The sequence below is a fragment of the Ranitomeya variabilis genome, chromosome 3, assembly GCF_051348905.1.
Source record: "Ranitomeya variabilis isolate aRanVar5 chromosome 3, aRanVar5.hap1, whole genome shotgun sequence".
Lineage (NCBI taxonomy): Eukaryota > Metazoa > Chordata > Amphibia > Anura > Dendrobatidae > Ranitomeya > Ranitomeya variabilis.
In genome coordinates, this window is record NC_135234.1 from 376,745,904 (window position 1) to 376,771,170 (window position 25,267).

Sequence of the window (25,267 nt, forward strand, 5' to 3'; positions counted from 1 at the left end):
AAGCCTCAGTTAAATCTGAGGACATCAGGCTCATGATAAGGCAAGAGTTACAAGCCTTGCGAGGTTCTGATAAAGAGCCACATACTAGAAGTAAAAAAGGATATGAATCCCCTATATCTGACCCATCTTCGGATAGGGAGAAAGCGGACTCTGACATCTCCTGCGAATATGTTTCCTCGGACGAGGAACAGGATACATGCTTTCCCACGGATAGTATTGACAACCTTGTCAGGTCCGTGTGTAATACGATGGGTATCGAAGATTCTAAAATTCCCAGAACACAGCAGGACATTATGTTCGCTGGCTTATCGGAAAAGAAAAGGCCTTCTTTTCCGGTGATAGCAGCAATAAAATCTTTAGTTAAAAAAGAATGGGAAAGCCAGGGCCAAAGGGGGTTACCTCCATCCTCAAAGAGACGGTATCCCTTCAATGATGAAGAGTTCTCGACATGGTCAAAAGCGCCAAAAGTGGATGCTGCGGTAGCATCTACATCTAAAAAATCTTTGCTACCTGTGGAGGATTCAGGCTCATTACAGGACCCGTTAGACCGTAAAGCCGACTCACTACTAAAAAGAGCCTGGGAGTCGTGTACGGGAGCCTTCAGACCATCTATCTCTGCTACATGCACCGCTAGGTCCATGTTGGTCTGGCTGAGTGACTTAGAGGAAGGCCTTAAAAGTGGTCTTTCCAGAGACAAACTGCTGTCTTCTATACCCTTAATTAGAGGGGCTACAGCTTTTTTGGCGGATTCATCGGCCGATTCTATACGTTTGGCAGCCAAATCAGCAGGTCTCACAAACGCGGCACGCAGAGCCCTATGGCTTAAGGGCTGGAAAGGCGATCCACAGACAAAGTCTAAGTTATGTGGCCTCCCATGTCAGGGTGAGTACCTGTTTGGTACCAAACTGGACGAGATTCTAACTAAAGCGGGGGAAAGAAAGAAGGGCTTCCCTAATAATAATTACCTTCCATTCTATAGGAAAGCGTTCCGGAAGCCCATATTTAATAAAAGAAAAGATTTTAAAAACCAAGATCGCTGGACCCCTAGAGACGCAAAACAAAGAGGTGCATTCTTTGGGAAGCGCCCTTTTAAATCTGAAGACAAGCCCCGTTAGAGCAGATCTACCTGTGGGAGGTAGATTATCCTCTTTTTCAGACCAATGGAGGAAAATAACTTCGAACAATTGGGCAAATAATCTCGTCACCTCTGGCTTAAAATTAAAATTTGCCCGAGTCCCTTCGGACTCATTTCTATTGACTTCCTTAAAGTCACAGTCTCAACAGGAGGCATTACAGCAAGAAGTAATGAATCTGCTATCCAAAGGAGTTTTGGTGGAGGTTCCATTTCTTCAGGAAGGGAAAGGGTTCTATTCCCCGCTGTTTCTAATCACAAAACCTGATGGATCATTCAGAACCATCATAAATCTTAAAAAACTGAACACCTTCCTAGAAAATCAAACTTTTAAAATGGAATCCATTCGATCCACCGTAAAACTCCTGTTTCCCTATTGCTTTATGGCGGTTCTGGACTTAAAAGATGCGTATTACCATCTACCAATCTTTAAAGAGCATCAACAATTTCTCCGCGTAGCGGTTATATTAAATGGATGTATACGGCACTTTCAGTACACAGCAATGCCCTTTGGACTATCAATTGCTCCAAGGGTATTTACTAAACTAATGTCAGAGGTTATGTCTTATCTAAGATTAAAAGACACACTCATAATCCCGTACTTAGACGACCTGCTAGTAGTGGGAAAATCCACCTCGCAATGTCAGCAAAGACTGTCATATGATCTCATCCTTACAGAACTTAGGATGGATAATAAATTGGGAAAAATCTAGACTGATCCCGACAACCCGGCAGGTATTTTTGGGAATTATATTAGATTCTGTAAGTCAAAAGTGTTTCCTCCCAGAATCTAAACAGATAACAATTAGGGATAAAGTTCAGTCCATACTAGATAAACCTATAATTTCCCTCCGGGAAGGCATGTCCTTGCTTGGCTCCTTCACGTCATGTATCCCAGCGGTTCCGTGGGCCCAGTTCCACTCGAGGTGCTTACAGTATACAATTTTACATGAGGAGATAAAATTACAAGGGCGATTAGACGGTAAGATTTCCCTTTCTAATGATGTAGTCCAATCCCTAACCTGGTGGCTACAGCCAGATCATCTAGTTAGTGGGGTTCCCTGGGAGGTCAAACCCTCAAACATAATTTTTACGGATGCCAGCCCTCATGGTTGGGGGGCACACTTGGGGAACCAGGTTGTCCAGGGGCTGTGGTCGGTTACGGAATTAGACGACTCCTCCAATAAAAAAGAACTAAAAGCCATCTATCATGCCCTATGTGAATTCCTCCCACAGCTGCACGGAACACATACCAGGGTACTCTCAGACAACATGACATCGGTGGCTTACGTCAACCATCAAGGCGGAACGAGATCAGGCACTCTGTCTATAGCCGAAAACATCTTGACTATAGCCGAAAATCATCTTCTGTCCTTATCAGCACTACATATCCGGGGGATAGACAACGCAAAAGCAGACTTTCTCAGTCGTCATACCCTCCATCAGGGGGAGTGGGTGTTAAATCGTCGGATATTCAGTATGATAACTATAAAATGGGGTATACCCGACATAGATCTCTTTGCCACAAGAGACAACAGGCAAGTAAAAACATTCGCCTCAATGTTTCGAACAGACAACCCCGATGTTCTCGACGCCCTCCAGATTCCATGGACATTTCAGAAAGCATATGCCTTTCCCCCAATGATTCTTCTTCCAACAGTCATCAGGAAGATAAGAGAGGACAGAGCGAATGTGATATTGATCGCTCCATTCTGGCCAAAAGAGACCATGGTTTTCCCTGCTCAGAGCCATGTCCATCTCGGATCCATGGATTCTCCCAGAGAATCAAGATCTGCTTTTCCAGGGACCCTTCAACCACCCTCATGTGAAGGGTCTACGGTTGACAGCCTGGGATTTGAGAGGCAGCTGTTAAAACTAAGGGGCTTCTCTGATAAAGTAATTGATACCCTATTGCTGAGTAGAAAAAGATCCACTACATCGATCTATGTAAAAGTATGGAAAAAATTTTTAAGCCTCTATCCCTCAGCCCTGTCAAATGAAATTCCAGTCCCTATTATTCTTGAATTTCTCCAAAAAGGACGTGATTTAGGCCTTTCAGTTAACACCTTGAAAGTGCAAGTTTCAGCGCTAGGGGCTTTGTATAGTCACAACGTTGCAGGAGATAGATGGATATCCAGATTCATCTCAGCCTGCCAGAGAGCAGAACCAGTCCATATTCCCAACTCACCTCCGTGGGATGTTAATCTGGTCCTTGAAGCCTTAACAAATCACCCGTTCGAGCCTCTACATTCTGCTCACATTAAACATGTCTCCCTCAAAACAGCTCTTCTTGTTGCCTTAGTATCGGCAAGAAGGGTAAGTGACATACAGGCGCTATCAGTAGATCCTCCATTTATGTCAATATTGCCAGATAGGATTGTCCTAAAGACAGACCCTTCCTACTTACCTAAAATGAGTACCAAATTCCATAGGTCTCAGGAAATTCTTCTTCCTACCTTCTATAATAATCCTACAAATCAGGAAGAAGAAAAATACCATACTTTAGATGTGAGGAGGGCTGTAATAACCTATCTAGACAGAACTAGCGCCTGGAGGAAGAGCAGGGCTCTCTTTGTTTCCTTCCAGGGTCAGAGGAAAGGAGCTGGTGTTACGAAAGGCACATTATCCCGATGGATTCGGGAGGCGATATACCTGGCCTATTCGTCTAAAGGGGAAGATCCACCTGAGACTATAAAGGCACATTCCACCCGGGCGATAGCATCATCCTGGGCAGAGCGAGCAGAAGTTCCAATAGAACTCATATGTAAGGCCGCAACCTGGTCGTCTCCTACTACCTTCTATAGTCACTACAGATTAGACTTATCTGCCTCCACTGACCTGTGTTTCGGTAGATCGGTTCTTAACACGATAATCCCCCCCAAATAACTATCTCTGAAAGTCTCTCAGTGGGTGCTGTCGTGGCGAAGAGAAAACACCGGATTACGTACCGGTAATGCTCTTTTATAGAGCCACGACAGCACCCCTTCACTTCCCTCCCTTATATATATTAGTTTGCATATGAGCACAAATAAGGGTGATTGGTTCTTGTAAATATTAGTAGTATAAGATTAAATGATAATATAGAATTGCCTACTAATACTGGTGGGCGGTTCCTCGCAATCTCTGTAACCCAAACTGTGGGAGCGAGGGGGACCGCCCCTTTTATCTCTCCGTAGGGTTTCCTGTTCCTAGGGGCGGATCCCCTCTCTCAGTGGGTGCTGTCGTGGCTCTATAAAAGAGCATTACCGGTACGTAATCCGGTGTTGTTTTTTTTTTTTTTTTTTTTCTTTATTTAGGAATTTTTTATTTTTTTTTTTACACATGTGGAAATTTTTTTTTTACTTTGTCCCAGGGGGGACATCACAGATCGATGATCTGACAGTTTGCACAGCACTCTGTCAGATCACCGATCTGACTTGGAGCACTGCAGGCTTACCAGCGCCTGCTCTGAGCAGGCACTCGGTAAGCCACCTCCCTCCCTGCAGGACCCAGATGCCGCGGCCATCTTGGATCCGGGACCTGCAGCGAGGGAGGAGGTAGGAGACCCTCGGAGCAACGCGATCACATCGCGTTTCTCCGGGGGTCTCAGGGAAGCCCGCAGGGAGCCCCCTCCCTGCGTGATGCTTCCCTGTACCGCCGGCACACCGCGATCATGTTTGATCGCGGTGTGCCGGGGGTTAATGTGCCGGGGGCGGTCCGTGACCGCTCCTGGCACATAGTGCCGGATGTCAGCTGCGATAGTCAGCTGACACCCGGCCGCGATCGGCGGCGCTCCCCCCGTGAGCGCCGCCGATCGCGCTGGACGTACTATCCCGTCGGTGGTCATACGGGCCCACCCCACCTCGACGGGATAGTACGTCCAATGTCAGAAAGGGGTTAAAGGGTCAACATTGCCTTGTAGGATTGCCACCTTCCAATAGGTGGCATTAGAGTTCTAGCTCTCTTCCTCTCTGAAGAGACAATTTGCATAATTAGCGTATTACCCAGAGGAGCATTGCAGCTTTGTCTCCTCATCTCGGCATGCTTAGCATGTCGATCTCAACAAGGAGAAACGATACTTCTTGGATAAAGATAATAGAAGAGCATTGGGCATCTCATCTTTATTGTTTGAGAGCAGGGACAGTACAAAACCTTTATCTCCCCGGAGTACTCTTTTAACGACCGGACGTCATAAACCTATAAACCGCGCTATTGATGGAAATAAACGTTCCATTTGCTATAAGAAAGCAAAAATCTTGAAGCTTTATTTACGTTGCATAAAGGAACTTGACAACTGATACATGCTGTCTGTTGTTTAGGCAGCATATATCAGGCACTAGTTGCAAGATTTCACCACATATGTTTCCCTCTGAAACACTGTAACATATCAAAGAAAAACTTGTTAAAAGCCACAAGGGACTGAGCAGCATGGAAGGCTATTCAGAAAGGCGGATCCCCAGTGACTTATCCCTGCCCGATTCCCTTGAGTGATGGGTATTTAACTGCGTGTGTGTATAGGGATGTTTAAATGAAGTGTGAGCTCAGCCAAGATGTATATTGATCCACAGTTTCATAGATCCATACACAAGCATTTTATAAACTGGTCCATGAGACTCTGAAGGTGAACTTTGAGAGGTAAAAATAGGACATGCTCAGTTTTTAAAAATTAATGGCATACAGATGAAAATGGTCAGTTTTTCACAGACTTAAACATTCACATGGAGGTGTGAATGTGTATTTTGGCTGGTTTCACACAGTGGGCAATTGGTTCAAGTCAAGGGACCCAGCCGTTAGGCCAGGTATTGCAATACAAGCCCAGAAAAGATGAGAAACAAGCCTCCCATGCAGTTTCCTATTTTCCCTGATAAAGGCCAGAGCACTTGTATAGCATGCAGTTTGATAGCAGTAATGGGGCCGTACCACCTCTCAACAAAACATGAACATTTTCCATACTTTCGGGATGAGGGGAAAACATTGCAATATTAAAACTTTTATTATGTTGTCCATATCGATATACTGCACCTCTGTATGGAGTCGCACCATAAGCATCAGCAGCCTACCTCTGTACCCTGAGAGCAAATCCTGCAGTATTTTCCGAGCATTACATGCAATGGTCTACTGCAGGGGTGCACAACCTGTAGCTAGGGGGCCACATGCGGCCCGCAATGCCAGTCTGTGCAATTACCAAATACATGGACCGAATAATGCTTGGCTGACATAGAAAATAAACAGCGCTTTGTGCTCTAAAGTAGCTTTTCCCTATAGAATGAGTCAGAAACTTATTCAAAGAGTTTTTTTTTATGTGGATTTAGGAGCAGAATCTATCTAAAGCCTTATTTTAAAAAAAATGTGAAAATCCCTCAAAATCTGCACTCTTATGGCAAGAGTCAAGTAGAATTTGTCTCTATCAGACATTTATGCTATATACTTTCTATATGCCACATTCGTTAATACCCCTTTAATTTTTAGGGCGGCCCTTAGATTTCTTCAGTATGACAGTGTGGCCTTTGGACCAAAAATGGTTATGCAGCCCTGCTCTACAGTGTAGTCTAAAATGACCAGAATGTGACTTGTACATGGGATACACTAAGATTATGCTATATTTTGTCCTAAATACTAATGTTTTCCATTTTTGTATTAACACAGCTTGATGGTCTTCTGGAAAAACGACAAGAAAAACTGGATTCTGTCATTGAGTTTAGTGTGGATGACTCTCTGCTCGTGCGCAGAATCTGTGGGAGGTAATGGCATTTTCTCCTATCATCATGCATTGCTACCTTAGAAGAAGCCTTACACATAGGTGAACATATTTATTTCTGATTATGCAGGTTGATCCACCCATCAAGTGGACGCTCTTACCATGAAGAATTCAATCCTCCTAAAGAGGACATGAAAGATGATGTGAGTTGTTATAGTGCGCATTCCTGTAGATAAGGTAGTGATGATGGAGGCAGACTTTTCCTGTCAGTTATCCCATTGAAGAACAATTATCCTTTCCCAAACTGGAAAAAGCAGTTAAAATAAGACAATATCTAAAAATTCAGCTGCACAACAGAAGAAGATAAGGAAAATTTCAAGTTCAGGTTGTAGAATTGAGAGTCCTAAGTGGTTGATACCTCTTGATGGTAAAAAATTGCCAGCTTTCGAGACTACTCAGGTCTCTTCATCAGGCATAGACTAAAAGAAATTCTGAAGAATCACATATTTATGCACAACACAGCACAGAAAAATGCCATAGATAAGACAGGTGACGTTAAGCAGAATTGCCATTATGTGAGTGATAACATTAATGTCCATAAATATTGGAGGTCGCCTCAGAAAGACCTTTTTGAATCAGGGCTACCATCCAAGAACAATTGAAAACCAGATTACAAGAGCCACCAGAATATCAAGGAATCACCTGCTACATTACAAAGCTAAAGAAGAAAACAACCGGGTACCTCTAGTAGTTACGTACAATCCAAATCTGGAGGTGCTAAGGGGAGCTGCACGGAAATTACAACCTTTACTACACTGTGTTCCAAATTATTATGCAAATAATATTTCCTCATATTTTCTCTAAATTACCTATCTGAATTGCAGTCATTGTTATTTTCCAGTCATATACTATTCTAGTATAATTGCAATGTTTTGGAACAAACTGCCTATGAAAATAGTATCTTTTTAAAAAAAAATAAACACTCAAAATGCATGTTCCAAATTATTATGCACAGCAGAGTTTTCAACCTTTTTTTTTTATTTTGAACAAAAAAATGGTCAATTGTGAAGTTATAAGCATTATCAGCTTATTACAAAATGAAATCAAACCGTTTTCAAGTGAAAACTTTATTCTAGGTGATGTTACATTTGCACATAGGACCCCTTGTTCGAAAGAAGCTTCTGAACTCTCTCGTCCATTGAATTTGTCAGTTTTTGGATGGTTTCTGCTTCAATTGTTTTGCATGTGGACAGAATACCCTCCCAGAGCTGCTGCTTAGATGTGAACTGGCTCCCGCCATCATATACACTCCTTTTGATGATGCTCCAGAGGGTCTCAATGGTGTTGAGGTCAGGGGAAGATGGTGGCCACACCTTAAGTTTGTCCTCTTTTATGGCCATAGCAGCCAGAGATGCAGATGTGTTTTTTGCAGCATGAGACGGTGCATTATCATGTGTGAAAATTATCTTGCTGCGGAAAGCACGGTTCTTCCTCTTGAACCATGGCAGGAAGTGTTGTTTTAGAAACTCCACATAGATTAAGGAGTTCATCTTTACCCATTCAGGGATCATAAAGGGGCCTACAATCTCTCTCCCCATGATTCCAGCCCAAAACATTACTCCACCTCCTCCTTGTTGGTGTCTTAGCCGTGTTTTCATGGGGTGCCCATCAACCAGCCATCCTCCACTCCATCCATCTGGACCATCGAGCATTGCACGGCACTCATCGGTGAACAAAACATTTTGGAAGTCAGTCTTCATGTATCATTTGGCCCACTGGAGCCATTTTTGCTTGTGTGCCGTGGATAGAGGTGGTCGACAGGATGGCTTACGCACAGCTGCAAACCTCTGAAGGACCCTGCATCTTGTTGTTCTCGGGATGTTGGAGGCACCAGCAGCTTCAAAAACTTGTCTGCTGCTATGACAAGGCATTTTTGCAGCTGCTCTTTTAACCTTACGCAATTGCCTGTTGGAAAGAGTCCTCAATTTTTCCTTATCAGCACGCACACGTGTGTGCTGGGAATCGGCTACATACTTCTTGATTGTGCGATGATCACGAAGAAGTGTCTTGGCAATGTTGATTGTAGTCATGCCTTGACCTAAATACTCCACAATTTGTTGCTTCTCAGCAGCAGACACATCCTTTTTCTTTCCCATTTTGGCAAAAAATGTAGGCTGCTTAATAATGTGGAACAGCCTTCTTAAGCAGTCTTGCCTTTATTTGGACACACCTGCCAAACTAATTTGCACAGGTCTCTACAATTGCTTTCAGTGATATAAAGAGCCCTGACACACATCACCATCAATGAGTTTAAATGACAAACAAAAAAATTCTAACCTTATCACTCCTAAACTCTTTGTGCATAATAATTTGGAACACAGTGCACAAAAAGATGCCAGACTACAATCCATTTTTCCAGACCCCCCCCCCCCCCCCCACTACTGTGATTTAGGCAGCCCCCAAATCTAAGAAGCATCATTGTCAGAAACTCGCTGTGGTCTCCAACAGCTGCAGGAACCTATCCTTGCAACCAGAAAAGATGTAAAACCTGTCCATTTATAATGACCACGGACAAGATAAAGATCCCCCAACTCACATCAGGACTACAAGATCCCATGTACTTTCAGCTGCGTCACTTCTAATGTGGTGTACTTAATTATTTGTAGTAAATGTTCAACTGGGGGTCTGTATGTAGGGGAGACAGGGCAGAAACTGAGAACAAGGATGAACTCTCATCGCTATACAATAAGAGAAAAAAGAATGGATCTACCTGTGGCAATACATTTTTGTCTCCCCAATCATAACATTATGGACATGAAATTACTTGTATTAAAAGGTAACTTCAAATCTAAGAGAGACAGTAGAGTCTGGGAATATAAGCTGATGATGACCTTTGACACACATGAATGTGTCGCATGGATTTATATATTTTTACATTAACTAAGGAATTTGCTCCTCAGTTCATGTGGGGTCATCATAACAGAACCAGACCCCAATAAGAGGACAATAAAACATTCCTTATCTATGAACTCATCCAATATTTATGGACATAACTGTTTATCACTCACATAATAGTAATTTTGCTTCACGTCACCTGTCTTGTCTATGGCATTTTTCTGTGCTGTGTTGTGCATAAATATGTGATTCTTCAGAATTTCTATTAGTCTATGCCTGATGAAGAGACCTGAGTAGTCTCGAAAGCTTGCAATTTGTTACCATCTTTTCAGTTAGCCATTAAAAGGTATCAACCAATGAGGACTCTCAATTCTAAATATTTTTTTTATCCACTGGCTTACACGGTACCAAGATGTATATCTTTCCTATAAGTTCAGGTTGATCTTTAATCCTTTTAAAATGGGTATAAGCATCTTACTACTGATGTTCCACCACTTGCTATCAACCTCTGGGAATTCGTTGAAATTGACCTTTACCCAACATCTGTTGTATATGTACTAGCAGCCGACTGTTGCGTGCACCTGTGGCTCCGATCGCTGCTGTTAATCCTCAGTCACTTTTGTTAAAGGGATTGTTCCATTTCAGAAAATTTACGACTGCAGTTTGTTTTAAAAAAACAAAACAAAAAAAAAAAAACAGTTTACTGTTATGAGCTGGTGGTTTAGGAGCAACATGGGGACGTGCTCTGGAGGAGGTGGTACCTGTACTGACCGCAGTTCCTGAGCTTAACACAACACTAGAAGTAGCCGTGGGATGTTCCTGTCACTCCCTAGACACCTCGTCACAGCCGGAGGACTAACTACCCCTAAAGATAGAATCAGGAAAGCTATCTTGCCTCAGAGAAAATCCTCAAAGGGTAGGACAGCCCCCCACAAATATTGACTGTGAGTGGAGAGGGAAATGACATACGCAGAATGAAACCAGGATGTAGCAAAGGAGGCCAGTCTAGCTAGATAAATAGAACAGGAAAGAATACTGTGCGGACAGTATTAAAAACTAGAAAAATCCACCACAGAGTTTACAAAAATCACCACACCTGACTAAGGGTGTGGAGGGTAAATCTGCTTCCCAGAGCTTCCAGCTTAACTGAATAAATCCATACTGACAAGCTGGACTAGAAAAAACATAGAAAGTGCAGAAAGATTAAGTCCACAACAAGTGGACTGCAAAAGAACAAAGCAAGGACTTATCTTTGCTGAACTGGTCAGAATATCAGGGAAATCCAAGCAGAGATGTGAATCCAACCAGGAACCATTGACAACTGGCACAGGCTGAAGGATAGAACCAGGCTAAATAGTCGAGCCAGAAAGATAATCAGTGGAAGCAGCTGCTGACTACTAAATCCAAGGAGCAGCAGTACCACTTAAAACCACCGGAGGGAGCCCAAGAGCAGAACTCGCAAAAATGCCACTTACAACCACCGGAGGGAGCTCAAGAGCGGAATTCACAACAGTTTACTCTCCTTCCCCGGGTCCACCAGTGAGTCTCCGCTGCTGCTCCTGGTGTGCGATTTGCAACATTTTGGAGGTATTGAGAGGGATGAAGCTTCCTCTCCCTTCAGATCGGTGCCCCCTGTGAACGTTGTCACAGCCCGATCGTTGGCATGGTGTTCTTGTGTCGTCCAGATCACCAAGCTATGAAAGTTTTTTTTAGACAATGCTCAGAGCGTGGTCTAAGAAGCTTTCGTTTAGGCATAATGCATTGCAATGCATTATACCTGCAATCAGTGGAAAAAAGTGAAAGTCCCATAGAGAGACTAAGTTAAAGAAGTTTAACCCCTTAACGACCGCCGATACGCCTTTTAACGGCGGCCGCTAAGAGTACTTAATCCACAGCGCCGTTAATTAACGGCGCTGTGGAAAAAGTGAATAGCGCCCCCCAGAGTCGGATTTTCTCTGGGGTCTCGGTAGCCAAGACCCCAGAGAACATGATTCGGGGGGGTTTTTACCGACCCCCGAGTTGCGATCACCGGTAATTAACCGTTTACCGGCGGTCGCAACAAAAAAAAAACAAAAACGCGATTTGCCCTTTAATTTCTCTGTCCTCCGATGTGATCGCACATCGGAGGACCGAGAAATGTGGTCCCCGATGGCCCCCAATAGCCCCCCAATACTTATCTACCTCCCCCGGTGCTCCTCGTGGCTCTCGATGGGCGCCGCCATCTTTTTCTGGGAAAAAATGGCGGGCGCACGCGCAGTACGCCCGCCGCCCGGCACCCGGAAGATCTTTGGGGTCTCGGCTGCCGGGGGTAGCCGAGACCCCAAAGAACATGATCGGGGTCGGTTTGCACCGACCCCTGCTTTGCGATCGCCGGTAATTAACAGTTTACCGGCGACCGCAAAAAAAAAAAAAAAAGCGATCAGTTATTTCTCTGTCCTCTGATGTGATTGCACATCAGAGGACAGAGAGATAGGGGGATTCGGGGACCCTATCATACTCACCCGGTGTCCCTGGGTCCTCTTCTGTCTTCTCCTGCCAGCCGGCTTTTTCATCATGGCGGGCGCATGCGCTGTGCGCCCGCCATCTGCTGCCATCTGCCGGCCGGCAGGAGAAGACGAGTTGGGGCTAAAATTAGGGTTAGAGTTAGGGTTAGGGATAGGGTTAGGGTTAGGGTTAGGGTTGGGGCTAAATTTAGGGTTAGGGCTAGGGTTAGGGTTAGGCTACTTTCACACTAGCGTTTTTTGGCTTCCGTCGCAATGCGTCGTTGGAGAAAAAACGCATCCTGCAAAAGTGCTTGCAGGATGCGTTTTTTCTCCATTGGCTTGCATTAGCGACGCATTGCGACGGATTGCCACATGTCGCATCCGTCGTGCGACGGATGCGTCGTGCTTTGGCGGACCGTCGGCACAAAAAAAACTACATGTAACTTTTTTGTGCGACGTGCCCGCCATTTCCGACCGCGCATGCGTGGCCGGAACTCCGCCCCCGCCTCCCCGCACCTCACAATGGGGCAGCGGATGCGTTGAAAAAACAGCATCCGCTGCACCCATTGTGCGGCGCTTACAACGCTAGCGTCGGTACGTCGGCCCGACACACTGCGATGGGCCGAGTACGACGCTAGTGTGAAAGTAGCCTTAGGCTTCTTTCACACTTGCGTCGGTACGGGGCGGTCGCAATGCGTCGGCCCGACGTACCGACGCACGTTGTGAAAATTGTGCACAACGTGGGCAGCGGATGCAGTTTTTCAACGCATCCGCTGCCCAGTCTATGTCCTGGGGAGGAGGGGGCAGAGTTACGGCCACGCATGCGCGGAAATGGCGGACGCGACGTACAAAAAAAAGGTTACATTGAACTTTTTTTGTGACGACGGGGGCTAAAGTTATGGTTAGGGTTGGGGCTAAAGTTAGGGTTAGAGTTGGGATTAGGATTAGGGTTAGGGTTAGGGTTGGGATTAGGGTTAGGGGTGTGTTGGATTTAGGGTTTTGATTAGGGTTATGGTTAGGGTTGAGATTAGGGCTGTTTTGGGGTTAGGGTTGTGATTATCGTTAGGGTTGTGATTAGGATTATGGATCGGGTTGAGATTAGGGTTAGGGGTGTGTTGGAGTTAGGGTTGGAGTTATAATTTGGGGGTTTCCACTGTTTAGGTACATCAGGGGGTCTCCAAACACGACAGCCAATTTTGCGCTAAAAAAGTCAAATGGTACTCCCTCCCTTCTGAGCTCTGCCGTGCGCCCAAACAGTGGTTTACCCCCACATATGGGGCATCAGCGTACTCGGGATAAATTGGACAACAACTTTTGGGGTCCAATTTCTCCTGTTACCCTTGTGAAAATAAAAACTTGGGGGCTAAAAATCTTTTTTGTTGGAAAAAAAAATATTTTTTTATTTTCACTACTCTGCATTATAAACTTCTGTGAAGCACTTGAGCTTTCAAAGTTCTCACCACATATCTAGATAAGTTCCTTGAGGGGTCTATTTTCCAAAATGGGGTCACTTGTTGGGGGTTTCTACTGTTTAGGTACATTAGGGGTCTGCAAACGCAACATAACGCCCGCAGACAATTCTATCAAAGTCTGCATTCCAAAATGGCGCTTCTTCCCTTCCGAGCTCTGCCGTGCGCCCAAACAGTGGTTTACCCCCACATATGGGGTACCAGCATACTCAGGACAAATTGGACAACAACTTTTGGGGTCCAATTTCTCTTGTTACCCTTGTGAAAATAAAAACTTGGGGGCTAAAAAATCTTTATTGTTAAAAAATATATATTTTTTATTTTCACGACTCTGCATTATAAACTTCTGTGATGCACTTGGGCATTCAAAGTTCTCACTACACATCTAGATAAGTTCCATGGGGGGTCTAGTTTCCAAAATGGGGTCACTTTTGGGGGGTTTCTACTGTTTAGGCACATCAGGGGCTCTCCAAACGCGACATGGCGTCCGATCTCAATTCCAGTCAATTTTGCATTGAAAAGTCAAATGGCGCTCCTTTGCTTCCGAGCTCAGCCATGCGCCCAAACAATGGTTTACCCCCACATATGGGGTGTCGGTGTACTCAAGACAAATTGTACAACAACTTCTGGGGTCCATTTTCTCCTGTTACCCTTGGTAAAATAAAAATTTGGAGGCAAAAAGATCATTTTTGTAGAAAAAATGCGATTTTTTTATTTTCACGGCTCTACGTTATAAACTTCTGTGAAGCACCTGGGGGTTTAAAGTGCTCACCACACATCTAGATAAGTTCCTTAAGGGGTCTAGTTTCCAAAATGGTGTCATATGTGGGGGGTCTCCACTGTTTAGACACATCAGCGGCTCTCCAAACGTGACATGGCGTCCGATCTCAATTCCAGCCAATTCTACATTGAAAAAGTAAAACGACACTCCTTCTTTTCCAAGCTCTGCGGTGCGCCCAAACAGTGGTTTACCCCCATATATGGGGTATTGACGTACTCAGGTGAAATTGCACAACAACTTTTGTGGTCTAATTTCTCCTGTTACCCTTGTGAAAATAAAAATTTGGGGGCAAAAAGATCATTTTTGTAGAAAAAATGAGATTTTTTATTTTCACGGCTCTACGTTATAAACTTCTGTGAAGCACTTGGGGGTTCAAAGTGCTCACCACACATCTAGATAAGTTCCTTAAGGGGTCTAGTTTCCAAAATGGTATCACTTGTGGGGGGTTTCCACTGTTTAGGCACATCAGGGACTCTCCAAACGCGACATGGCATCCGATCCCAATTCTGCATTGAAAAAGTCAAACGGTGCTCCTTCACTTCCAAGCTCTGCGGTGCGCCCAAACAGTGGTTTACCTCCACATATGGGGTATCGACGTACTCAGGAGAAATTGCACAACAACTTTTGTGGTCTAATTTCTCCTGTTACCCTTGTGAAAATAAGAATTTGTGGGTGAAAAAATCATTTTTGTGAAAACAAATGCGATTTTTTATTTTCACGGCTCTACGTTATAAACTTCTGTGAAGCACTTGGGGGTTCAAAGTGCTCACCACACATCTAGATAAGTTCCTTGGGGGGTCTAGTTTCCAAAATGGTGTCACTTGTGGGGGGTTTCCACTGTTTAGGCACATTAGGGGCTCTCCAAACGCGACATGGCGTCCGATCTCAATTCCAGCCAATTCTGCATTGAAACAGTCAAACGGTGCTCCTTCACTTCCAAGCTCTGCGGTGCGCCCAAACAGTGGTTTACCTCCACATATGGGGTATCGGCGTACTCAGGAAAAATTGCACAACAAAATTTGTGGTTAAATTTCTGTTTTTACACTTGTGAAAATTAAAAAAAATGGTTCTGAAGTAAAATGTTTGCAAAAAAAAGTTAAATGTTAATTTTTTTCTTCCACATTGTTTTAGTTCCTGTGAAGTACGTAAAGGGTTACCGTATTTTCCGGCGTATAAGACGACTTTTTAACCCCCGAAAATCTTCTTAAAAGTCGGGGGTCGTCTTATACGCCGGGAATCGTCGTGTACGCCGGTGTATATGGTGGGTGGGGAGGGGGAGTGATCCTGATGACGAGGGGGCGTCTCACAGGAAAGTGAGTAATCCCCATTACCTTATCCTAGCGGTGCAGCGTGGGGGTGTCAGTGCTGGGAGCGGCGGCGGCTGCTGTGTTCTGGTGCGGCGGCTCCTCTTCTGTGTGGGGCCTCTGTGCTGTGAGGTGGCGGCGGCAGCGGCGTATCTTTATCCAGTTGGGGCTCCTCCGGCATCTCCTTAGCCCTGGAGGCCCCGCCGCAACTCCATCGGTGCAATGTGGTGGCCTCCGGGAAAATGGCCGCTGCTCAGATTCAGATCTCGTGTCCCGAGATTTCGGGACGAGATCTGAATCTGAGCAGCGGCCATTTTCCCGGAGGCCACCGCATCGCACCTATTGAGCTGCCTCCGGGAAAATGGCCGCTGCATTGCACCGATGGAGTTGCGGCGGGGCCTCCAGGGCTAAGGAGATGCCGGAGGAGCCCCAACTGGATAAAGATATGCCACCGCCACCTCACAGCACAGAGGCCCCACACAGAAGAGGAGCCGCCGCACCAGAGCACAGCAGCCGCCGCACCAGAGCACAGCAGCCGCCGCCGCCACTCCCAGCACTGAGACCCCCACGCTGCACCGCTACGATAAGGTAATGGGGGATACTCACTTTCCTGTGAGACGCCCCCTCGGCATCAGGATCACTCCCCCCCCCCCCCCCCCCCCAAAAGGCACATATTCACCGGCCCTATAAGACGACATAGGGTGTATAAGAAGACCCCCGACTTTTAAGAAGATTTTATATTTTAACTGGTAAAGTTGGGGGGTCGTCTTATACGCCCAGTCGTCTTATACGCCGGAAAATACGGTAATAAACTTCTTGAATGTGGTTTTGAGCAGCTTGAGGGGTGCAGTTTTTAGAATGGTGTCACACTTGGTTATTTTCTATCATATAGACCCCTCAAAATCACTTCAAAGGTGATGTGGTCCCTAAAAAAAACATGGTGTTGTAAAAATGAGAAATTGCTGGTCAACTTTTAACCCTTATAACTCCCTAACAAAAAAAAAAATTGTTTCCAAAATTGTGCTGATGTAAAGTAGACATGTGGGAAATGTTGCTTATTAAGTATCTTGTGTGACATATCTCTGTGATTTAAGGGCATAAAAATTCAAAGTTGGAAAATTGCGAAATTTCCAAAATTTTCGCCAAATTTGCGTTATTTGCATTACTGCCGTTCAAAAGTTTAGGGTCACTTAGAAATGTCCTTATTTTTTAAAGGAAATCACATTTTTTTCCATGTGACATGTGAGAAATGTTATTTATTAACTATTTTTTGTGACATATCTCTCTGATTTAAGGGCATAAAAATACAAAGTTTGAAAATTGCAAAATTTTAAAAATTTTCGCCATATTTCCATTTTTTTCATAAATAATTGCAAGTAATATCGAAGAAATGTTACCACTAACTTGAAGTACAACATGTCACGAAAAAACAATCTCAGAATCAGTGGGATTCGATAAAGCGTTCCAGAGTTATAACCTCTTAAAGTGACACTGGTCAGAATTGTAAAAATTGGCTCGGTCATTAAGTACCAAATTGGCTCTGTCACTAAGGGGTTAAAAAAAAAATTGTAAAAATATATATTTTTTAAAATATTACACCAATAAATTACACATTTTTATGTAAAAAAACGAAACACAAAGTACGCATTTGGTATCGCAGTGTCTGGAACAACCCAATCTACAAAAATTGTAATGAAAGTAAAAATGGTATAGGTGAAAACGTCATCATGTTTTGCAAAAATAACAAGCCTCCAAACAGCCCTATCAGCGGAAAGGTTATAGCTTTCAGAATATAGCAGTGCAAAACTAATTATATATATATACAGTGCCTACAAGTAGTATTCAACCCCCTGCAGATATAGCAGGTTTACACATTTGGAATTAACTTGGCATTGTGACATTTGGACTGTAGATCAGCCTGGAAGTGTGAAATGCACTGCAGCAAAAAAGAATGTTATTTCTTTGTTTGTTTTTTTTTTAAATTGTGAAAAGTCTTTTCAGAGGGTCATTTATTATTCAACCCCTCAACCCACCAGAATTCTGTTTGGTTCCCCTAAAGTATTAAGAAGTAGTTCAGGCACAAAGAACAATGAGCTTCACATGTTTGGATTAATTATCTCTTTTTCCAGCCTTTTCTGACTATTTAAGACCCTCCCCAAACTTGTGAACAGCACTCATACATGGTCAACATGGGAAAGACAAAGGAGCATTCCAAGGCCATCAGAGACAAGATCGTGGAGGGTCACAAGGCTGGCAAGGGGTACAAAACCCTTTCCAAGGAGTTGGGCCTACCTGTCTCCACTGTTGGGAGCATCATCCGGAAGTGGAAGGCTTATGGAACTACTGTTAGCCTCTCATGGCCTGGACAGCCTTTGAAAGTTTCCTCCCGTGCCGAGGCCAGGCTTGTCCGAAGAGTCAAGGCTAAACCAAGGACAACAAGGAAGGAGCTCCGGGAAGATCTCATGGCAGTGGGGACATTGGTTTCAGTCAATACCATAAGTAACGTACTCCACCGCAATGGTCTCCGTTCCAGACGAGCCCGTAAGGTACCTTTACTTTCAAAGCATCATGTCAAGGCTCGTCTACAGTTTGCTCATGATCACTTGGAGGACTCTGAGACTGACTGGTTCAAAGTTCTCTGGTCTGATGAGACCAAGATCGAGATCTTTGGTGCCAACCACACACGTGACGTTTGGAGACTGGATGGCACTGCATACGACCCCAAGAATACCATCCCTACAGTCAAGCATGGTGGTGGCAGCATCATGCTATGGGGCTGTTTCTCAGCCAAGGGGCCTGGCCATCTGGTCCGCATCCATGGGAAGATGGATAGCATGGCCTACCTGGAGATTTTGGCCAAAAACCTCCGCTCCTCCATCAAGGATCTTAAGATGGGTCGTCATTTCATCTTCCAACAAGACAACGACCCAAAGCACACAGCCAAGAAAACCAAGGCCTGGTTCAAAAGGCAAAAAATCAAGGTGTTGCAGTGGCCTAGTCAGTCTCCTGACCTTAACCCAATTGAAAACTTGTGGAAAGAGCTCAAGATTAAAGTCCACATGAGACACCCAAAGAACCTAGATAACTTGGAGAAGATCTGCATGGAGGAGTGGGCCAAGATAACTCCAGAGACCTGTGCCGGCCTGATCAGGTCTTATAAAAGACGATTATTAGCTGTAATTGCAAACAAAGGTTATTCCACAAAATATTAAACCTAGGGGTTGAATAATAATTGACCCACACTTTTATGTTTAAAATTTATAAAAATTTAACTGAGCAACAAAACTTTTTGGTTTGTAAGATTTATGCATCTGTTAATAAATCCTGCTCTTGTTTGATGTTTGAAGGCTCTAACTTATTTGCATCTTATTAAAACCTGCTAAATCTGCAGGGGGTTGAATACTACTTGTAGGCACTGTGTATATATATATATATATATATATATATATATATATATATATATATATATATATATATATATATATATATATATATATATATATATATATATATATATATATATATATATATATATATATATATATATATATATATATACACTCACCGGCCACTTTATTAGGTACACCATGCTAGTAACGGGTTGGACCCCCTTTTGCCTTCAGAACTGCCTCAATTCTTCGTGGCATAGATTCAACAAGGTGCTGGAAGCATTCCTCAGAGATTTTGGTCCATATTGACATGATGGCATCACACAGTTGCCGCAGATTTGTCGGCTGCACATCCCAAAGATGCTCCATACAAGGCAGGATGGATCCATGCTTTCATGTTGTTTACGCCAAATTCTGACCCTACCATCCGAATGTCGCAGCAGAAATCGAGACTCATCAGACCAAGCAACGTTTTTCCAATCTTCTACTGTCCAATTTCGATGAGCTTGTACAAATTGTAGCCTCAGTTTCCTGTTCTTAGCTGAAAGGAGTGGTACCCGGTGTGGTCTTCTGCTGCTGTAGCCCATCTGCCTCAAAGTTCGACGCACTGTGCGTTCAGAGATGCTCTTAGGCCTACCTTGGTTGTAACGGGTGGCGATTTGAGTCACTGTTGCCTTTCTATCAGCTCGAACCAGTCTGCCCATTCTCCTCTGACCTCTGGCATCAACAAGGCATTTCCGCCCACAGAACTGCCGCTCACTGAATTTTTTTTCTTTTTCGGACCATTCTCTGTAAACCCTAGAGATGGTTGTGCGTGAAAATCCCAGTAGATCAGCAGTTTCTGAAATACTCAGATCAGCCCTTCTGGCACCAACAACCATGCCACGTTCAAAGGCACTCAAATCACCTTTCTTCCCCATACTGATGCTCGGTTTGAACTGCAGGAGATTGTCTTGACCATGTCTACATGCCTAAATGCACTGAGTTGCCGCCATGTGATTGGCTGATTAGAAATTAAGTGTTAACAAGAAGTTGGACAGGTGTACCTAATAAAGTGGCCAGTGAGTGTGTGTATATATATATATATATATATATATATATATATATATATATATATGTATATATGTATGTATGTATATATAAATGTATGTTTGTGTAAAAGTGCCAAAAAATATACGTGTTATCGCCCTAATCGTACTGACCCAAAGTATAGAGCTGCCTTATTAATTTTACTACATGCAAAACTGCATATATCTATAAGACACCTCTCCATTACTAATCCTATAGTTATATTGTAAGTAAAGACACAGCCAGAATAAAGTCCTTTAATTAAAAAAAATGACACATACTACTTTAACCCCTTTCTGCCATCAGACGGAATAGTACGTCCGATGGCAGAACCCCCACTTTGATGCTGGCTCCGGCGGTGAGCCCGCATCAAAGCAGGGACATGTCAGCTGTTTTGAACAGCTGACATATGCCCGCAATAGGTGCGGGTGGAATCGCGATCCGCCTGCGCCTATTAACTAGTTAAATGCCGCTGTCAAACTCTGATAGCGGCATTTAACAAGTGCTTCCAGCCATTTTGCCGGAAATGCGTGCACATGTGACCCCGTCACATGATCGGGGGTCATCGGTGCGTCGGCAAAACAACCAGAGGTCTCCTGCCGACCTCTATGGAGATGCCGGATTGCTATGAGTGCCAGCCTGTGGTCAGCGCTCACAGCAATGCTGCAATTCTACTACATAGGGGCAATCTGAGCATCGCCTCTATGTAGCAGAGGCGATCGAGTTGTGGCAGCTTCTAGCCTCCCTTGGAGGCTATTGAAGCAAGCCAAAATTTAAAAAAAAAAAAAGTTTTTAAAAATATGAAAAATATTAAAACAATATAAAAGTTCAAATCACCCCCTTTGCCCCATTCAAAATAAAACAATAAAAAAAAAAAAATCAAACCTACACATATTTGGTGTCACCGCCTTCAGAATCGCCCGATCTATCAACAAAAAAAAGGATTAACCTGATCTCTAAACGGCGTAACGAGGAAAAAAGTCAAAACGCCAGAATTACTTTTTTTGGTCGCCGCGACATTGCATTAAAATGCAATAACGGGCGATCAAAAGAACGTATCTGCACCAAAATGGTATTAAAAACGTCAGCTCGGCATGCAAAAAATAAGCCCTCACCCAACCCAAGATCACGAAAAATGGAGGCGCCATGGGTAACAGAAAATTGTGCAAATTTTATTTATTTTTTAGCAAAGTTTGGAATTTTTTTCACCACTTAGATAAAAAAGAACCTTGACATGTTTGGTGCAAATGAACTCGTAATGACCTGGAGAATCGTAATGGCAGGTCAGTTTTAGCATTTAGGGTATGTGTCCATGTTCAGGATTGCATCAGGATTTGGTCAGGATTTTATGCAAGTAAAATCCTGACCAAAACTGCACCTGAGGTCACTGGCAGGTCACCTGCGGTGTGCCTGCGTGTTTTGCTCATTGTAGCAACATGCTGCGTTTTGAAAAAACGCACCGCGCATGCGTTTTCGCGGCAAAAACGCATGCGTTTTTTAACGCATAGTGGAGTCGGGATTTCATGAAATCCCCTCCACTATGCTGTAACATCTGGACGCTGCGGAAAAACGCAGCGTCAAAAACGCAGCGTTTCCTGAACGTGGACACATACCCTTAGTGAACCTAGCAAAAAAGCCAAACAAAAAGCAAGTGTGGGCTTGCGCTTTTTTGCAATTTCACCGCACTTGGAATTTTTTTCCCATTTTCTAGTACACGACATGCTAAAACCAATGATGTCGTTCAAAAGTACAACTCGTCCCCCGCAAAAAAATAAGCCCTCACATGGCCAGATTGACGGAAAAATAAAAAAGTTATGGCTCTGAGAAGGAGGGAAGCAAAAAACGAAAATGCAAAACCAAAAAAAAGCTCCGGTCATTAAGGGGTTAATCTCAATTAAACCATACTTATGACCTCGCCCAATTCCACTGAAGCCCTCGATCTCCTGTACTAAAAATAAAATAAAAGAACAACAATATACCATACCTGTCCGTCGTTGTGTCCCACGCAATAATCCATGTCTGGGGGATAATTAGTTTTCAACGTGGATGGTGACAAGATGCGACCGTCCAGGCTGAGAACCACTGGTGAATGAGCTGCTGGGAACGCAGCGTCACTGACTGGGGGTGATGTCATAGAGGTTACCTCCTGTCACTGGGCTGCATTCCCAGACAACTGAGCTGCGGTGAGATCCCAGCTAGCACCGGCTAATAATAACTAGCAACCAGGCAACCCCCACATGTACTTATGCTGGCTAACAGATGTAAATCATTCAGCTGCGGCAAGAAAAACTAAATTTCCAAGCACTAAAAAATACTTGGAGGACCCCCGAGTGTGCTCGGGAAATCTCGAGTAACGAGTATATTCGCTCATCACTAATAATAACCAGCTTGTGAATATTTAGAAATGTCAATTATTTTGCTGCTACTGTAAAACTCTGCTTCCCTTTCTCCCTCCGGGGGGTGGGGGGAAAGGAATTGGTGGGAAGGTGGCAAAAAAGCTACATGTGAACAAGCCTTAATTGTATTTCAGTAATAATAGAAATATTTGACTACAAGATATAAAAGCACTGAAGAAGCAAGCTTTGTGAAAGCCAAAACTTGTTAGCCTTAAAGGGAACAGGTCACCCCCAAAATCGTATATGAGCTAAGCCCACCAGCATCAGGGGCTTATCTACAGCATTCTGGAATGCTGTAGTTAAGCCCCCGATGTATCCTGAAAGATGAGAAAAAGATGTTAGATTATACTCACCTGGGTGGGCAGTCCGATCCGATGAGCGTCGCGGTCCGGTCTGGGGCCTCCCATCTTACGATGACGTCCTCTTCTTGTCTTCACGCTGTGCCTCCGGCGCTGGCGTACTTTGTCTGCCCTGTTGCGGGCAGAGCAAAGTACGGCAGTGCGCAGGCACCAGGAAAGGTCAGAGAGGCCCAGCACCTGCGCACTGCAGTACTTTGCTCTACCCTTAACAGGGCAGACGAAGTACGCCGGAGCCGCAGCATGAAGACAAGAAGAGGACGTCATCGTAAGAAGATGGAAGACCCCGGACCGGACCGCGACGCCTATGGGACCAGGACCGCCCTTGGGTGAGTATAATCTAACCTCTTTTTCTCATCTTTCAGGATACGTACCATTTAAGAATGCTGTAGATGAGCCCCTGAATCCGGTGGCCTTAGCTCAACTTCGATTTTCGATTTTGGGGGTGACAGGTTCCCTTTAAATTTTGGCTGTGAATGTAGACTACCTCTGACTTAAGGAAGGCACTCTAGATGAGCTGCAGTTACAGATAATTCTGCCATAATGCAGTAGAAGAGGTAAAAAGTCATACATACAGCTAGGTATGAAGTTATAAGTGTAAAAATTTGACAATCACATTCTAGAAATGTTAAGCAAAAACATATTTTTATTTTTAGTTTTGTATTAGATTAATTTAGTCCCTTTCTAAAATTCCCATTTTAATGTGCATTCCCTACCCAGGTGACTGGTGAACCACTTATAAGACGCTCTGATGACAATGAGGCCACTCTGAAATCACGGCTGGAGGCCTATCACACTATGACCTCACCATTGGTAGACTACTATCAGAAACATGGAATCCACACAGCGGTGGATGCTTCCCAATCTCCAGACGTTGTGTTTGCAAGCATCCTGGCAGCTTTCTCCAAAGCACGCAGTAAAGACCTTGTTATATTTCTGTGATAGTCTTATGGAAATAGGATGGCGTTATGTAATAGTACAAATAATTTATATGCTGTTAATCAGTCTGATAAAGTGATCATTAATCATGAATGAACTTGAGCATTGAGCTTCTGTCATTGCTTATGTCTGCATCGTCCGTAATCTTTTTCAATTTTTGCTAAATAAAATCTCTTGTAAAATAATAATTTTTAGACGTTATTGAGCACAAATATTTAATCTGTTATCCTCTTTTTGCATAATTCTGGCTTATTTTTGCTGTTCTTTTTCCATGTGCGGCTGTCCTTCTGTGGTGTCTTATTTTTCATTATTTTTGTTTATATTACCATTCATTTTGTTTATCTTCATTCATTTCAGTGCATTGATCCCCAGCCATCCCCGGAGTGTGTTGTCTACAGGCCCCAAATCCCGTGCACAAGAGTAGGGCACTGCATTATAAACTGAGGACTGAGTAGGCTCGCTAATTCCTCTGCTGCTGTTTATCCCTATGTGGTGCTCATCCATTTTAGAAAAGGACTACTGCATTCATCATGTCAATAAAGCTTCTAATTCTGCAGAAGCTAGAGGATATCGAACCTCATTGAAGAGGTGGTTACACATAAGCAGTATTTACTTTTTTTTCATATTAGGTTTTTTTTTGTTTTTTTTTTAAACTTGGGTCCCTCAAGATATTATGCTGAGTCCAAATTTTGTTTGAAAATAAATTTGTTCATTTGGGGGGTTGGTTTCCGCTTACCTCTACATAATTATGAGTCTGACAAAAAAAAATTAAAAAATCAAAACCACAATTGGAATCAGAGATGCACAAACAATTTCTATTTAACAAACAAATTGAAAAGAACCACCACCGTGTCAAGAACAACCCCGTTTTCTAAAACTTCTGCTCTCTAACTAGAGAGTGTGCTATATTCTACTCCTCTATTCACACAGTGCCTTACATTAAGAACAAAGCAATAAAGGATGTAAAGGAGACAACTGGTCTGTGATTCATTTTTTTTTTTTTTTTTTTAAATGTATGTATTCTATAGATGTGTGGAAAATGGGTATTTGATACACTGCTGATGTTGCAAGTTGTCTCACCTACAAAGAATGGCGAGGTCTGTATTTTCTTATTATGTGGTACACTTCAACTGTGAAAGACAGAATCTAAAAATAAATAACAAACTCACATTTTATGATTTTTAAACCATTAAATTGCATTTTTTTTTAACATGAAACAAGTATTTGATCACCTACCAACCAGCAAGAATTCTGGTTCTCACAGACCTGTTAGCTTCTTTTTAAGAAGCCCTCCTACTCTGCTCTCTTTACCTGTATTAATTACAGTGGTTTGAACCCGTTACCTGTATAAAAGACACCTGTCTACACAATCAATCAC

At 43.5% G+C, this 25,267-nt stretch overlaps 1 protein-coding gene across 2 annotated transcripts in view; it reads left to right on the plus strand.

Annotated features, from left to right (window-relative positions):
• Positions 1–24,864, plus strand: part of AK2 (adenylate kinase 2) — a 51,660-nt gene extending 26,796 nt beyond the window's left edge. Inside the window, exons 4-7 of one of the 2 annotated variants that reach the window (XM_077295979.1) lie at positions 6,758–6,852; positions 6,940–7,012; positions 23,671–23,866; positions 24,247–24,864. In XM_077295979.1, coding sequence (XP_077152094.1) covers positions 6,758–6,852; positions 6,940–7,012; positions 23,671–23,866; positions 24,247–24,254 — 372 coding nt within the window. In that variant the 3' untranslated portion in view covers positions 24,255–24,864. Of the gene's footprint in view, positions 1–6,757; positions 6,853–6,939; positions 7,013–23,670; positions 24,078–24,246 lie in introns of those variants that run through there. The other variant, XM_077295978.1, reaches the window with a different exon arrangement.
• Positions 24,865–25,267: the final 403 nt, after the last annotated feature.